This window comes from Indicator indicator, chromosome 20 (genome assembly GCF_027791375.1).
Source record: "Indicator indicator isolate 239-I01 chromosome 20, UM_Iind_1.1, whole genome shotgun sequence".
Lineage (NCBI taxonomy): Eukaryota > Metazoa > Chordata > Aves > Piciformes > Indicatoridae > Indicator > Indicator indicator.
Window position 1 is genome coordinate 11,879,453 of NC_072029.1, and position 16,796 is coordinate 11,896,248.

Genomic DNA, 16,796 nt, shown 5'->3' on the forward strand with positions numbered 1-16,796 from the left:
GGCTGCTCACAAGGTTTCTGTGTCTGTTTATCCTTCTCAGCCCCAGATCTGGGCTCTGTGCAGCTTTTCTCTGTTGCTGGAGGGGGAGGAGGATGAGAAAGGTCCTCACTTCTTGCACCCTCATCTGTCTGCTTTGGGAAGCCCATGTTAGCAGGGCCAGTTCCTGCAGCCTGAGCAAAGGACTCAAAGGCACTTCCTTTATTGTTCCAAAGCATTTGAGAGCCAAGGGGAAAGTTCTTCATATTTCTGTTTTCATCCACCACATCCATCTCTGCCCCTCCATGGTCCCCCCTAACCCCTCTGGGGGGCTGCACCTCGCTCCTCTTTGGGTTTGGCTCCTGAAACCCAGGCTGCTCAGAGGGGTTTGCAGCCTTTTTACTGCTTCCATCATCACTTCTCTTTTTAGATCTCTCAGGAACTGTGGCCAAAGTGTCACCTGCTGGCTGCTCTGGGGCAGCAAGGCCATCCCTGCTGCTGCAAGGAGAAGGACTTTCTGCTTCAGATTTATTTGTTATCTCCACATCAGGAGGAGAAAACACCTCTGCACCTGCTTTCTGCTCCAGAAGTGGCTGTGGCAAGCTCACCTCCAACCTTCTGCATTTCTCTTTGCTGCCTGTCTGTGACTTCTGTGGTTCCAGAGGCAAAGCAGGGGCTTGACCTTCAGTGGCAGCAGCCAGGTCACCCAGTGGCCTCGCTGAAGTGCTGCAGTGAGGCTCTTTGCCTTTACCAAGAGGCTGAGCTTTACTCCTTCCCACCTCTTCCCCTGCTGCAGGGGTGGCACCTGGATCCTGCTCAGGACTATTTTCTGCCTTTTTCCTTTTCACATCCCTACTTTTTTTCTTAGGCTTGTCCCTGGTGGGATCATGGGCCATGGTGGGCTCATAGGCCATGGCTGTGTCTGCCCCACGCTCTGGGAGAGGTTCAAGTCTGTCTAGCTCCTTACCCTTGGACCAAGGTTCTTTAGTGCTGACTATTTCTGTCTCTGATGTCTTTATTTTATCACCTGAAAGATTTACTTGATTAGAGAAACTTCTTCTGGTGTCCCCCTGTACTTCAGGCTCTTCTAGCACCTCTTTAGTGACACCTCTCTGACTCTCCAGCCAGAGCTCCCTCCCAAAACCAGACCTCTCATCTACATCAAAGGCCATTTCTCTTGTGCTCCCAGCCACCTTCTCACTGCTGGGAAGCCTGCTTGCTCCCACCCCAGCACCCAGGCCAGCTCCCTGCCCCAAAGGGCAATTTTCAGGCTTCTTCCTTTGCCCATCACTGCACCTCTTCCTAGGTTTCTCTGCCACCAGGGTCACTTCAGGTTTCCCCACAACTGATTCACCTGCTGGGGTCATTCCAGCCTCTTTGCCCTGAGCAACCCAAACCACCTCTTTCTGGCTACTGCTGTCAGCCACAGCAAGATGCTTTTCCCCTCCTCTCCTGCTCTCCAGCAGGAAGGGTTGGGCTGAAGCATGCACACCAGCTACTTCCCTTCTCCCAAAGTTTTCCTTGAGCTCCCCTGTTACCCCTCCACTGGGCCTTTGGCTGTTGGCTCCCTCTGAGGCATTCTCCTGAGAGCACTGGGCAGTGACACAGCTCCTCTCCCTGCCTTTAGTACCGACTCCCTGGGCTTTATCCATCTCAGCAAAACTACCTGGGTCCATTTTATCCTCCAGAAAAGGCTGCTGGAAAAAACTTCTGTCACCTTTTTTACTTCTCCCATCACTACCCCTCTTTTTTGGCTTGTCTGCAGGGTAAGGATGGGCAGAATTTCGGCCCCTGGCAGGAGAAGTTGTGTCTCTGACAGCTTCCTCTGCCCTCTCCCCATCACTCAGCTTGCTGAAACCTTCCATCTGCTCAGGGAAGCTTTTGATCTTCTTGACTTTCCCTTCCCCATGCTTCTTTTTAGGTCTGTCCATGCCTTGTGCAAGGTTGGGATCTTTCCCAGGCTGCTGCTCCAAGGCAGGAGATGCTGACCCTGGAGCTTTCTCAGAAGAATCTGCTCCTGCTCCCCTGTCCCCTGCCCCTGCAGAGGTGGGACCTTTGGCTGGCAGATGAAGTGGCTGTTCTGGGAACCCCTCAGCCTTTCCCTTCTGCACAGCAGGGATCTCCTTGGGTTTTGCTAAAGCCAATGGTGTGCAAGGTACTTCAGGAGCATCTCCTGGGGTCTTCAGTGCTCCCTCTGAAGTACCACAGTCCGCAGCCAGGCACCTATCAGAGGACACTGGTTTTGGTTCCTCAGCTGCCTTTGGCTCCTTAGGAAGTTCCCTGGGCTGTTTAAAGGATTCTTTCTCAGCCCCTTTGCTTTTCCCATGGCTCTCTCTTTTCTTTGCTGCTGCCTCCAGTGAACCACTGGAAGTCTGAAGCTCAGGGTGGACAGTGTCACTGGGAGATGTGTGTTTGGCCTCCTTACCTCCGCCAGAAAGGAGCAAGTTGGGCGGTCTGGTCTGCAGAGGAGTTTCTCCTCTGCTTAGGTTGATCACCTCTGGAGCTGATGCTGTCAGGTCAGTACATTCTGGCTTCTTATGCTCCAGCTTCTCCTGATCAAGAAACTCTCTCCCCATGGCCTTGGTTGGCCCTTCTGCTGTCACAGATTCTCCCACCTTGTTCTTGCCTACCTGCTCCAGGGGAACCTCTTCTCCTTTGCCTTTTGACTGCAACATCAAACTGCCCCCTCTCCTTTCTTCTGTTCTCAGCATGTCCCCATTTCTAGCACCCAGCATGGACTCTAAGCACACACTGAGTGCTGGGGGCTGCTCTGCTGGTGCTGGCACTGAGGTGCCCTTTTGCTCCTCCAGGGTCTGACTTCCAGTTGTTTTTTTAGCATCCTTTGGCATCTCCCAAGCTCTGCTTCCTGAGGGAGCTGCCTGCTCTCTGCCAGCCTCGACCTGTGCCGGGGGACAGGGAGAAGCTCTGGAAGCTCTTGAGCCTGTTGCATTTCCATCCCAGAACTCCATCGTTCTTGGCAGCTGGTTTCTCTTTTGTTTTGGTTTCTTCTTCTTCTTCTTCACAATGGCCAGAGAACCTTCCAGAGCCCAGCTGTCCCTTGGCAGGTCTCTGCAGCTCTCCGCGCCGGGCGGCTGCTTTGTGTGTGGAACCCGACTGTGAGGGGGGGCTCCGGCCACACGTCCCAGCTCCACTGCAGCAGAGGCCTCTGCTGTGGGCTCAGCACTCTTCTGCTGGGGGAGACCTACTGGAGGTTCCTCTGGGCCATGTGCAACAGGCAGTGGGGCAGGATCTGCTCTACCAAGCCCGCGGGCACTCGGTTTGTTAGGTTGCTTTATTTGTGCAGTGGGGAGACCTGGAATACAGGAAGGCTGCTCAAACATCGAGGAGACTCTGGGCTTGGTAAGAACACAAACAAACTATCTACAGATCATAGCCATCTGAAGCTCTCCACACCACTCACACAGGCAGGATTTACCAGCACTGCCACAACACCAACTCTACAGCTGCCTCAGCAGGGCTGGGATAGACCCTGACACACAAACCCCACTGATAAAGACATCAAAGCCGTTTAAAATTCCCTAATTCCTGCCTGGGACACGCTCTCAGCCCACCACAAAGCACCAGTTCCTGTGAGGACATGCCACCAGGGTTTAAAAATGCATAAAGGATCCGTTTTATCTCAGCCAGAGAAGAGAACAGATCCATCTCTTTTTATATCTCCAGCTGGCATCCTTCCAAAATGTGGGAACAGAAGTTTTCAGTGGAAAGATGAAGCTTAGGGAAGGGAGAAGGAGCAGGGAAGGGGGAGCAGAGGAGCCCAGGCTTCCCCAGCACCACAGGGGCAGAACCTCTGCAGCAGGAGTGGTTTGCTGTGCCCCATCACCAGCAGCACCAGGTTTCCTTAGCTCCAACTCACCCATATGAGGAGACCACCAGACTTTTGTCAGCCCTGGCCCACCATCAGCCCCCCAGTCAGAGGTGTCAGCAGCAAGAACAGCTCCTGGGAGAGGCTGGGTTAGTGGAGCAGGGAAAGGGTGACGTTTCCTTTTGGGAACGCCAACACTCCATTGAGAATGAGGTTCCTCACCAGGAATACTGCAGTGAGAACTAATGGTCCTTTTTAACACCAAAAATAAAAAGCTAAGAAGCGAAAAGGAGGTGAGAATGAAGTTCTAGAGCAGAAAATATAAGGCAGTCCCAGTGACAAAGTCCTGGGAACAGCCATGTTGGGCCTTTTAGAGCAGTGAAGATGGAGAGGAAGAAAGAGGAGCACTGAAGGACAGGGGTTAGGGGCATAGCAGGAGCAGAGCCCCCCAGTGAATGCAAAGCAGGAGAGATTTCAGCTTCCTCAAGTGGCAACACAGCCAGGAGGAACAGGACAACAGCTTACAGAGGACATTTCCATCCCCAGAGGAAACTGGTGATTATGTTCTACCTGTGGGCTCCTGCAGGCTTTTCTCCTGCTGAGGCTCTGTGTGTTGGATGTGGTTGTGTCCAGCCTCCTCCTTCTGTGGCTCTGTAGCAGGGACATCCACAGCAGGAGAAGGTTTTTCTGCAGGGGTGGCTTTGTTTTCTGGTGCAGCAACTTCTTTTGCTTCTGCTGGAGCTGAAATGGGAACAGAATGCTTCATTTCTTGGGAAACCAGGAAACTGTAGCTCAGAAGTGAGCCTTTGGGAAGGGTTTAGGCTCCATTTTATCTGTAGCAGGGATGAAGCTTGTAGGAAGCAGCAATCTGCTACCTGTGGACCTGTTAGAGAGGGTCCTGAGGAGGCCACGAAGATGATCAGAGGGCTGGGGCACCTCACCTATAGGGACAGGCTGAGAGTTGGGGCTATTCAGCCTGGAGAAGACCTTAGAGCAGCCTTCCAGTACCTGAAGGGGGCTACAGGAGGGCTGAGGAGAGACTATGTACAAAGACATGGAGTGACAGGGTGAGGGGGGTGATAGCTTCAAACTGGAAGAAGGTGGATTGAGATGAGACTTTAGGAAGAAATTCTTCCCCATGAGTGTCATGAGGCTCTGGAACAGGTTGCACAGAGAAGTTGTGGAGGCTCCAAGCCTGGCAGTGTTCCAAGCCAGGCTGGATGGGGCCTTGAGCAACCTGGTCTAGTGGGAGGTGTCCCTGCTCATGGCAGGGGGTTTGGAAGAGTTGGACTCAATGACCTTGGAGATCTTTTCCAACCTCAATGATTCCATGATTCTTCATGCAACTAAGTTTATCTACATTTTAAACAGAGATAAAAACTATGACAGACACTGGTACTACAGCCATGGGTAAGGAAGACAAGGACAGGTTCTGTGATGGTCATTTCAAGAGTTAAGAGCATGGCCCATGTCTAACAGCCTCCAGGGCAGCACACCCTCATCACCTTCTTGAAATCAAACCTTTCATCGGTTCATAGAACACTTTGGGTTGGAAGGGACCTTCAAGATCATCTAGTTCCAACCCCCTGCCATAGGCAGAGACACCTCCCACTACACCAGATTGCTCAGAGCTTCATCCAACCTGGTCTTGAACACCTCCAGAGAGGGGGCATCCCCATCCTCCCTGGGCAACCTGTTCCAGTGTCTCATCACCCTCACACTGAAGAATTTATACCTAATCTCCAGTCTAAATCTGCCCTTGCTTAGGCCAGGAGAATTGTCTGTGAAGAAGAACTTTGTGTGGTGGGGCAGAGCCAGCTGACAGCAAGCTGCTGGCTCCAGTTGGACTCTGTGGTTTGCATTTCTCACCTGCTGATTCTGAGAGATGGTTGGGCTGCTCTGGAAGATGTTCCTCAGGGTGGCTGGGAGGTGGTTTGCTGTCTTTAGCTTTCTCTAACAGATCAAGACATGCCTCTGGGACTTTGTGTTCTTGTTCCACGTTTGCAACTGACTCTGCAAATGGAATGTAAAGAATAAAATTAGTATTATTGTTATTTGAGATCAGATAAGATCAAAAGCACTTCCCCAACCTTCCACAGCAGACAAAAGGTTTTCCTCACATTCCAAACAGTGGGAATCAGCTTTTGAGGGTCACCTACCAGCTCTTCCCTCCTGAAAGCCTAAGTGTTCTGCTAAAGCCTGTCCCTCCAGCACTGTCTGCCCTTTCCTGCTTCCTTCACCCACCACCTCTGTTGCTCACCTCCTCCACTCCAGGAGGAGTTTTGGATCAAACTTTTCTTTTGGAACCAATTACTTCATTAAACTGAAGAGCATTCGAAGGTAAGAAAGAAAAGATCTCACTCCAGCTTCTGGCTACAGACTGGAGCCCAGGAGGTTCCACCTGAACATGAGGAGAAAAAGGCTGCTCAGGGCAGTGGAGTCCCCAGCCCTGGAAAGGTTTCAAAGCTGTGGAGATGTGGTGCTGAGGGCCATGGTTTGGTGGTGACCTGGCAGTGCTGGGGTTGGACTCCATGACTGTAAAGGTCTCTTCCAACCCAAACAATTTTGTGATCCTCTAATCTTGACTAGTACAAAGCCAGGCTCTTTCTTTGCCAGTTTCGTGCCAACTGTCCATCTTTGTAGCCATCACTAGGTGCTTCCAGGAGTGCTGCTGCTAGTGCTACACCACCCTACAGTGGCCTTCTCACACCATGTGCCACATCTACCAAGTCTGAGCAAAGCCTTCCATCCTCCATACTCACCTGCAGGAGACTTGTCCAAGGGTGACTTCTTTTGCTCAAGAGAAGACTCAGAAGTCATCAGCTCTTCAGATGCAGCCACCCTGGTGTCAGCTGCAGAGGGAGACTTGGCTTCTGCAGGGGCAAACCCAGAATCCATGGCAGGAAGAGGCTTGGCTTCTGCTACAGGAGGAAACCCAGAATCTAGAGCATGATGATGGTTGACTTCTGCTGCAGAGGCCAACTCAGAATACACAGCATGGTGAGATTCAGTATCTGCTGCTGGGGCAAACTCCAAATCCATTCCATGGTGAGATCCCACATCTGCTGCTGGGGCAAATCCCAAATCCACAGCGTGGTGAGGTCCCACATCTGCTGCTGGGGCAAACCCTGCATCTTCTGCTGGCGCAAACCCCAAATCCATACCATGGTGAGATTCCATATCTGCTGCTGGGGCAAATTCCAAGTCCATACTGTGGTGAGATCCCACATCTGCTGCTGGGGCAAATCCCAAATCCATAGCATGGTAGGATCCCACATCTGCTGCTGGGGCAAACCCTCCATCTTCTGCTAGGGCAACCCCCAAATCTGTAGCATAATGAGATGCAGCATCTGCTGCTGGGGTGAAACCAGTATCTGCCACTGGGGAGGGTGCAGTGTGGACAGCACGAGGAGACTTGGCTTCTGATGGAGGAGCAAACCCAACATCTGCTGCCTGAAAAGGGTTGGTGCCTGCTGCAGGTGCAGATCCAGGATCCAGAGATGGAGAAGGCTTGGTGTGCCCTGCAAGGGTGGGCCCAGCTTTGTCTGCAGAGATGGACACAGCATCCAAGTCAGGGACACAGGCTGCATCTGCCACACAAACAGATCAGAGAGGTCAACCAAAGCCACAGAAGGGAGACAGCTGGCAGGGGAGTGGTTATCATGGAATCACAAAGGATGGAAAAGATCTCCAAGATCCAGGTCTGGGCTCCCAAGTTCAAGAGAGACAGGGAACTACTGGAGAGAGTCCAGGGGAGGCTGGGAAGCTGCTGAGGGGCCTGCAGCATCTCTGTGAGGAGGAAAGGCTGAGAGCCCTGGGGCTGCTGAGCCTGGAGAAGATCAGCCTGAGAGGGGGTCTGATCAATGGTCAGCAAGAGATAAAGGGTGAGGGGCAAAGAGGATGGAGCCAGACTCTTCATGGTGGTGCCCAGTGACAGGACAAGGGGCAAGTGGCACAAACTGGAAGCCAGAAGGTTCCACCTGAAGATGAGGAGAAACTTGTTTGGTGTGAGGGTGCTGGAGCCCTGGAACAGGCTGCCCAGAGAGGTTGTGGAGTCTCCTTTTCTGGAGAGCTTCCAAACCCCCCTGGCCATTGTGATCCTGGGCAAGCTGCTTTGGGTGCCCTGCTTTAGCAGGGGGCTGGACTGGATGATCTCCAGAGGTTCCTTCCAACCCCACCAGGCTGGGATTCTATGAGTACTTTGCTGTTTTTTCTCCAGAAAAGACCATTCCCTGTTCATCCACCATTGGAGCTTACTCATCAAGGGCCTGAACCCAGCCCCATTTTTAGGCTGGAGAAACTTTACCTGATGCTGCACCTTCTGGTCCATCAGCAGCTGCAGGCTCTCGCGGGGACACTGTCACTGCTGGAGGGACAAAAGCAGGAGCCACTGCTGCAGGGCTTTCTGGGAAACTTGGCTTGGTTGCTTCAGTCACTGTTGGGGGCACTGAGGGTACAACACCAAGACTGGTTAGCACTCAGAAAGGTCTCAGCTTTGTCTCCTGCAGTGGCCAAGGACCTTAATCATCCTCTCAAGGTGCTGCCTGCAGCAGCAGCCCCAGTGAGCCAGCTCTACCACTTCATCATCCCAGTCAGATCACACCCAAACAGAACTGGGTTTTATTGTCAGTTTCCAATTGTCAACCAGAGTGGAATCTTGAGAGAAAGAGCTGCTGTGGGACAGCTGAGGAACAGCCCAGCTCCACCCTGAGCCCCAGGCAGAGCCACCAGCTCCAGCAACACTTTCTACCTAGGACTCCTTCTTCTGGGAGTTAAGCTACCTTCACCACAGTGAGGATTCAGAGAATGTTGACACAGTCTGGAACCCACACAGCTTGTTGCTGGAGGTCTTTTTTTGCACACATCTGCTAACCCAGCACCTCAACACCCATGGACAGGACCTGCCTTCAGACCTACTGTACCACGTGTGTCCAGAAGGCCATGGCACTGGTGTCTCCTGATGGAAGATCAGAAACACAGTCTGTAACCACCCCCTGCAGCACTAAACCCAGAAATGCCTTAAAGAGCATCTCTCCAGAAGACACATTTCTGCTCTCAACTGATCTGAGCACCAGAAATGGTGTTTTTCTTGGTCAGGTCCCACTTCACTCCATCACAGCCTGGTGTGCCTTGAAAAGGCAGAGGAGGAGAGAAGCTCTGCATCTGCTGTTCACAAACCCTCCATAGACAGCTCCTGCAGATTAAGCCAAAACAGTTTTTACCTGGTGGCTCAACAAAGAAAGAGGCATCTGGTCCCCTCATGTCATGCTGAGCTCCCATCCAATGTTCTTCAGGCACTATGGAGGACAAACACGTTTAGTCCTGCTGCTGACACTGTTGAGTTTTTCAGCTGACTCTGCTCTTTTCTGAGTTTTTTCTCAGGTAACTTCTCAGCTCCCATCAAGAATGGTACCAGAACATCAGGTCCTTCTGTGATTATCGCCAGTGGAGAGCTCTAACCACCACTGACCCCAGCACCCAACAGAGCAGCTTCTTTCCTCAGTTCTTCTGAGCAGCTGGCTCTAGGTAGTCCTGTTTGAGCAGGGGGGTTGGACAAGATGATGTCCAGAGGTCTCCTTCTAACCTCAACCATCCTGTGACCTCCTAATATCTTCAGAACATTCACACTGAACCAAAACCTGTCATTGCTGATGGGATACTTCCTAATATTGACTCATTTAATGCATCAACTCCCCCACCAAGACTGATCTCAGTGCTCAGCAAGAGCTAAAAGGTTGAGGGCAGAAGGATGGGGGCCAGCTCTTGCCAGTGATGCCCTGTGACAGGACAAGGGACAGCAGGCATCAGCTGGAACCCAGGAGGTTCCATATTAACAGGAGGAGAACCTTGTTTGGTGTGAGGGTGGTGGAGCACTGGAGCAGGCTGCCCAGAGAGGTTGTGGAGTCTCCTTCTCTGGAGAGATTCCAACCCCCCCTGGCCATGGTGATCCTGGGCAAGCTGCTGTGGGTGCCCTGCTTTACCAGGGGGTTGGACTGGGTGATCTCCAGAGGTCCCTCCAACCCCACCAGGCTGGGATTCAGGTATTCCTGAGGGGCAGCAAATCCAGCTTTTCTGCCTGCACCTCCTCAAACACTGACAGCAGAACCTCCCCTTCTTACCTGCTCTGTCCTGCAGAAATTCTGCAGTTGAATCCAGGCCAACGAAGGCTGCAGGGTCTAAACCCTCTGCAGGAGAATAGAGAGGCCCCAGGAAAGGTTGTTCAGGTACTACCATAGGTTCATGTGGTGCTAGGGAAATACAAAGCCATTTGTTAACCACATCTGCCCTACAGTCACTAGGGACATCTGCAACCAGAGCACAACCAACCTGACCTGCAATGGTTCCAGGCATGGGGCATCTCACACCTCTCTGGCCAACCATCCCCACTGTCAAACATTTCTCCCTTCTCTCCAGTCTGAATCTCCCTCTTTCAGTTCCAGCCATCACCCCTTGTCCTGTCACAACAGGCCCTGATCAAAAGTCTGTCCACAGCTTTCTGCTCAGTCCCTGGAAGCACTGAAAGGCCACCAGAAGGTCTTACTGGTACCTTCTCCAGGCTGAACAACCCTAACTCTCTGAAAGGCCACCAGAAGGTCTTACTGGTACCTTCTCCAGGCTGAACAACCCTAACTCTCTCAGCCTTTCTTCATAGGAGAGGTGCTCCAGGCCTCTGACCCCTATTGTGGCTGCCTCTGGACCCACCTCTGTGTAATAGAAACAGAATCATTGAGGCTGGGAAAGCCCTTTAAGATCATTGAGTCCTACCATCCACCCAATGCTACCCAGTCTGCAGCTAAACCATGTCCCTCAGCACCACATCTACCTGCCAAGGAGGAACTCACCGTGGGCATCTCTGGAAGCATCAACATGGTCTGTGAACATGGGCATGCTCTTCATGTCAGTAGGAAATGATAAATCAGGCAGATTCTCCCCTCTGTGCATGCTGAAGGGGTCTGGAAGGAGACAAGAACAAGGTCAGTGTCACCACGTGTGGAGGACAGGGTGCAGAGTAAGGTTGCTTAAAAACCAAGATGGAGTCACTATGCCTGGAGGTGTTCAAGAGCTGTGTGGCCATGGCACCTGGGGACATGGTTTAGTGGCCGTGGTGGTGTTGAGTTGAAGTTGGACTCAATGATCTTAGAGGGCTTTTCTAACCCAAACAAAGCCATGATTCCATGAAGCTACACTTGACATCTCCATCAGACTGCCAAGGGAAAGCTACTTCCCAGATTATTTACTAGGGACAAACACCTTCAGAATTCATGCCCAAGATTGCTCAGAGGGCTTCCTAACTGGAGCCTGTTGTGGTAGGACAAGGGCTGATGGTTTGAACCATTGCAGGTCAGGTTGTTTTGGGACTCTGAGCAACCTGCTCTAGTTGCAGATGTTCCTGGTGACTTGCAGAGGAGTCACACTGGATGAGCTTTGAAGGTCCCTTCAACCCTAACCACTCCAGGATTCCAAGAAAAGTGATTTCATCCAGTAGATTACCCACAGAGTCACATCAGTCAGGCCAAAAGATCAGGTGATGGTCTGAGTATGGAAATTCCTCATAATCACCAAGGTTGTCATCTGGCTGTTGAGAAGAACTCCACCAACCTCAGAAAGCAATGGGAGGGAAACCCTCAACAACTGTTTTAGAAATCAGTGGCTCCTTCCTTCCAGTTGTCCCTTGAACCATTTCCTACCCTTGTAACAACACAGAACCTCCCAGAGATGGTGAGATTCAGACTGCAAGAACATCATCACCCAGCAGCTCTCTGGTGCTCAGAAATGCTTTAACCAAAGAGTCTTCTCCTCTTTCAGACAGCAGCTCCCCCAGGTTTATTGCCTGCCACAACCTGGGCAGCACAAACACTGCCAGGAGCCAGCAGATCAGTTCTCAAAAGCTTTCTCAGAGAGAAAATGGGGTGGAAGAGGTTGGGTGGAAGGGTGTTCCTCTGCAGAGACAGCTTACACAAGGTTCATCTAATTTTCAGGAGAGTCAGCAGCTCCCCAGCCTGCCTCTGGAGCTCACCAACCTGCATTGCAGGGGTAGCTACGTGACAGCTGGACCTGGAGCTTTGGAGAGCTGGAGAAGCTGAGTTTGAGCTGGCAACAGTTTTGGGGTGGTTTGCACTGAGGCACAGAGCTGCTGGCAGTACTGTGGAGCAGGGATTGTCCCCCTGGAGAGGGCACTGGTGAGGCCACACCTTAAATCTTGGGCTCAGTTTGGGGTCCTCACTCCAAGAAGGACATCGAGGGGCTGAGGTGTGGCCAGAGAAGGGCAACAAAGCTGGGGATGGGTCTGGAGAACAGGGCTGGGGAGGAGCAGCTGAGGGACCTGGGGTTGTTTAGTCTGGAGAAAAGGAGGCTGAGGAGAGACTTTCTGGCTCTCCCTGAAAGGAGGTTGGAGCCAGGTGGGGGTTGGTCCCTTCTCCCAAGGAACAAGTGACAGGACAGGAGGAGATGGCCTCGTGTTGCCCCAGGGGAGGTTTAGGTTGGACATTGGAAGAAAATTCCTCACTGAAAGGGTTCTCAAAGCCTAGAATAGGCTGCCCAGGGAGGTTGAATCCCCATCCCTGGAAGTGTTTCAGACCTGCAGAGGTCTGGTGCTGAGGGCCATGGTTTGGTGGTGACCTGGTAGTGCTGGGTTCATGGTTGGACTCTGTGAGCTTAAAGGTCTTTTCCAGCCCAAACCATTCTGTGCTTCTCTGATTCTACTCAAGAGCAGCTAATCTGTGGCTGTCACCAGGTGAGCTGAGCCAGGGGCAGAGCTGCCCACCAGGCTCTCTGAGCTCTCACACTCCAGCCTTGCTCCTTTCTGAAGCACCAGACAGAGCTTCAGGGCACATCAGGGCTGGATGCACTCCATGAGCTCTGGTGTCAGCATCTTACACATGGTAGGGAGGCAGAGTAACACATCCTAGAGATCTGAGGCATGAGAAGCAGGCAGCAGGACAAAGCCAGCCTGGGGGCCAGAGGGATGACTCTGTCATGTCACACAAGGGAGAGCAGAGCTGATGGCAGAGCTCTGGGCACAGCCATACCAGCCATCTCCATGGGTTTGAAGACAGGCTGGGACTCGAAGCACAGGTCCCTGTCATCCATCGTCCAGGAGTCGTGGCGGTCGAGGAACTCTTTGTAAGACAGCTTCTCATCCATGATTTCTCCTGGGAACACTGAAAGAGAAGAAAAGGACATGGTCAGAAGTGAAACGTGAAGTTATAACGATTAAAAGAAATTCCTGTCAGATCAGAGGCAAACAGGTAACAGAGAGACAGGGAACCATGGAATGGTTAACATGGAATTAACATGGAATCCAACCACGAGCCCAGCACTGCCAGGTCACCACCAAACCATAACTCTCAGCACCACATCTCCACAGCTTTGAAATTTCACCAGGGATGATGACTCTACCATGGCACAGCCTGGGCAACCCTCAAGGGGCAGAAACTGTTTCTCATTTCCAACCTAAACCTCCCCTGGGGCAACGTGAGGCCATCTCCTCTCATCCTGTCACTTGTTCCTTGGGAGAAGAGACCACCTGGCTCCAACCTCCTTTCAGGGAGCTGCAGAGAGCCAGAAGGTCTCCCCTCAGCCTCCTTTTCTCCAGGCTCAACAACCCCAGGTCCCTCAGCTGCTCCTCACCAGCCCTGTTCTCCAGACCTTTCACCAGTTTTGTTTGCCCTTCTCTGGACCTGCTCCAGCCTCTCAGTGTCCTTCTTGGAGTAAGGGACCCAAAACTGACCCCAGGATTTAAGGTGTGGCCTCAGCAGTGCCCAGTGCAGGGGGACAATCACATCCCTGATCCTGCTGGCTGCACCATTGCTGATCCAAGCCAGGATGCTGGTGGCCTTCTTGGCCACCTGGGCAGATGCTGGCTCACCTCCAGGCACTGTCACCAACTCCCTCAGGTCCTTTCCCACTGGGCAGTTTTCAGCCACTGTGCCCCCAGCCTGGAGCGTTCATGGGTTTGGTGGGACCCACAGATAAGACCCAGCCCTTGGCCTGGCTGAACTCCATCCCATTGGCACTGGCAATCCCCAGCAAGGTGGAAGAGATTCAAGGAGCAGCTGTCATATCTCTGCTACCCAAGTGGCTGATGAGAAGCCAGATGCAAGCTGGCTGTTGTGGGGTTTGGGCTTGTGTCCCACCACACAAGGAGACCCCAGCAGCCCACTCAGTGCTTGCAGCAGCTTCATCAGGTGCAGTTCTTAGGAGAACAGGAGGGAACTCCTTGAAGTCACAGCTGTGTCACCTCCTCAGAGCAGTGCAGAAATCTCTCATGCCTTAATTACAGCCTGGAGCTCAGTGCCATCGGTGTCCCTGGGGTCCCAACCTTTGCAAGGTCAGTGGCAGGTGACAGTTGGAGTCATCACCAGAGCACACCTTGGCTGGGGCTTCCCAGCTAATCCCCAGCAAGGCAGCAGAATTCATGAGCTTTGCCTCCCTGCAGGCAGTCACCTGCAGAGAGGACAGGCCGAGGGGTCCTCTCCCTACATGGAGATGGAGGCAGTGATGGTGTCACCAGGTTCCAGGTAACAGCAGGACCTGGGATCTGCCTGCACACACTGGCCTCAGGAGTCTCCAGCTCATACCCCTGCACCATCTCCAGACCATCCCTGAACTTGTTTCAAAGAGGCAGAGATGTGGTGCTGAGGGACATGGGTTAGCCCCAGACTTGGTAGACTGAGAGAATGATTGCACTCCATGATTTTGAAGGTCTTTCCCAACCAGGACAATTCCATGATTCTATGAAAAGCAAGCCCTGAGGAGCTGCTGTTGGATCAATTCTCCATCTAACATCAGTGGAGTCACTTTTGCCTCTCATGCTCCAAGCTCACAGATGCTCCAAGCATCCTACAGCAGGGCTGGCTTGGCACATGGAAGCTGCTTTGCTGCCAGTGCCTTTTAGCCATTACTCTGCTAAGAGACTGCATTTGACATGGGTGACTGCAGCAGGGAGGGGACAGAAGCTCCCAGACCAGGCTTCACCACAGCTCTGCTTCCCCCTGTGCATGAGTAGGAAGGTGGGAAGGGGAGAGGTGAAGGAACAACCCCTGGGGACCACGTGAAGACACTGCTGGCTCATCTTCAGCTGTCAACCAGTCCCCCAGGTCCTCTTCCACCAGCCAGGTTCCAGCCACTCTGCCTCCAGCCTGGAACCTTCATGGGTTTGGTGGGACCCATTTGACATGAACTTTCTCAAAGCTGATTTTTGGCCTGACTCCACCAAGGCTGGCTCAGCTGCAGATCCCCCCAAGACCAAGCAATAGATTTTAGCTCAGTCTGTCAGCACCAGATCACCATGAGGTGTTGGCAACATGGTGTTGTGGACAGAAGAACACACAAGTAGGGTCACAGCCAGAAGCAGACCCTCCCTGGGTTTTTTTTCTTTTTTTTAAGAAGCCAGGTTGAATTCACCCCTGAAGAAGAGGGAACCTTTCTCCATCACACACCTCTCTGGAAAGGCTGGAGCAGGTCAAGCAGCAGCAAAAAAAGAAGTGGAAAGAGAAATGTTTAGAGGAGACATCAGATGAAATCCAGCTCCTCCAACAGCTGATTCACAGAATCCCAGGTTGGAAGGGACCTCATGGATCACCTGATCCCACCTCCTGGGAAAAGCCTGGTCTAGATAAGATGGCCCAGCACCCTGGCTATAGCTGAGCAAACCTCTGCTGCTGTTTGCAAACTCCTAGTTCTAGGACAAGTCCAGTTGTCTAAGGGTCCCCAAAAGCAGCTGGAAGGTGCCTCCAAAGCAGTTGTCTAAGGGTCCCCAAAAGCAGCTGGAAGGTGCCTCCAAAGCAGCTGTGAGTTGCCTCCTCAGAAACAATCTCCCCAAGTTCCTGTCCCTTCCACACAACATTTCCACAGCAGACACTCAGGAAGCAAAGAGCCCAGAGCCACTGAGGCCTCCCAGCAGGAAGACAGATGGGAGCAGGAGCCCAGCGAGCTGCTGGAGGCCAGGTGCTGGCTGAGCTCCTAAGATGGCAGCAGCTGGCTGCCCCCCTGCAGCCGTGTGCTCTGCCAGGCTCAGCTTTGCTGTGCCAGCCCAGGACAAAGCCTGCTGCATGACTGAGGGTCAGCAAAACCTCCCTGGATGGCCCCTAAGTGGTTTTCAGCATCATCTGTCCTGAAGTAGACACTTTCAGCTGATCTGTTGTCCCCACTTTCTCCCAATATTCAGTTCCTCCTTATTCAAGTACACTTGGTGGAACCCAAAAAACATCATCCCAGAAACAGGGTCTGAAGGAAGGTGGAAAAGAGGATTTCTCAGCTCCAACCTCAGTTCTGCAGACCCTCCCAAAACACACAGCCTGATGGAGCCCTGGAGCAGGCTGCCCAGAGATGTTGTGGAGTCTCCATCTCTAGAGGCTTTCAAGACCCATCTGGATGTGTTCCTGTGTGACCCACTCTAGATGACCCTGCTTTGGCATGGAGCTGGACCGGATGATTTCCAGAGGTTCCTTCCAGCCTCTAACATTCAGTGATTCTGTGAGATCTATGCTGAAACACCAACAAAAGCAAACCAAAATGAGTGACCCAACTTTTACAGGGTGAGCCAAACTGAATCTTTGTCAGCAGACAAGGAAATGATGACATGAAACGTCCATGGGACAGACCCCACAGACCTGCAAAGCCATTGCAGGCAGCACCAAAGCTTCTGAGAGGTGACAATCACATTATCCCAGGGTTGATACTAGGATTGTTTGGGTTCAAAATGCCCTCTAAGATCATCAGTTCCAACCATCAACCTGACACCACCATGGCCATCAAACCATGTCCCCAGGTGTCATGTCCACACCTTTCCTGAACACCTCCAGGGATGGTGACTCCCTGGGCAGCTTGTTCCAATGCCTGACCACTCTTGCAGCAAAGAAATTGTTCCTCACGTCCAACCCAAATCTCCCCTGGCACAATTTCAGGTCATTTCCTCTCCTTCTATCACCTGATACTAGGGAAGAGAACAATCCCCCATAGGACTCCAGCCTCCTTGCAGGGAGCTGCAGAG

At 52.4% G+C, this 16,796-nt stretch overlaps 1 protein-coding gene across 1 annotated transcript in view; it reads right to left on the minus strand.

The window, feature by feature from the left end:
* MAP4 (microtubule associated protein 4) overlaps nucleotides 1-16,796 on the minus strand; it is a 116,362-nt gene that overhangs the window by 49,161 nt on the left and 50,405 nt on the right. Inside the window, exons 4-12 of the mRNA XM_054389975.1 lie at nucleotides 12,832-12,963; nucleotides 10,645-10,755; nucleotides 9,922-10,050; nucleotides 9,025-9,099; nucleotides 8,109-8,249; nucleotides 7,171-7,386; nucleotides 6,565-6,930; nucleotides 5,672-5,815; nucleotides 4,373-4,543 (exon numbers count right to left, since the gene is read on the minus strand). Of these exons, the coding sequence (XP_054245950.1) occupies nucleotides 4,373-4,543; nucleotides 5,672-5,815; nucleotides 6,565-6,930; nucleotides 7,171-7,386; nucleotides 8,109-8,249; nucleotides 9,025-9,099; nucleotides 9,922-10,050; nucleotides 10,645-10,755; nucleotides 12,832-12,963 (1,485 nt within the window). The remainder of the gene's footprint in view (nucleotides 1-4,372; nucleotides 4,544-5,671; nucleotides 5,816-6,564; nucleotides 6,931-7,170; nucleotides 7,387-8,108; nucleotides 8,250-9,024; nucleotides 9,100-9,921; nucleotides 10,051-10,644; nucleotides 10,756-12,831; nucleotides 12,964-16,796) is intronic.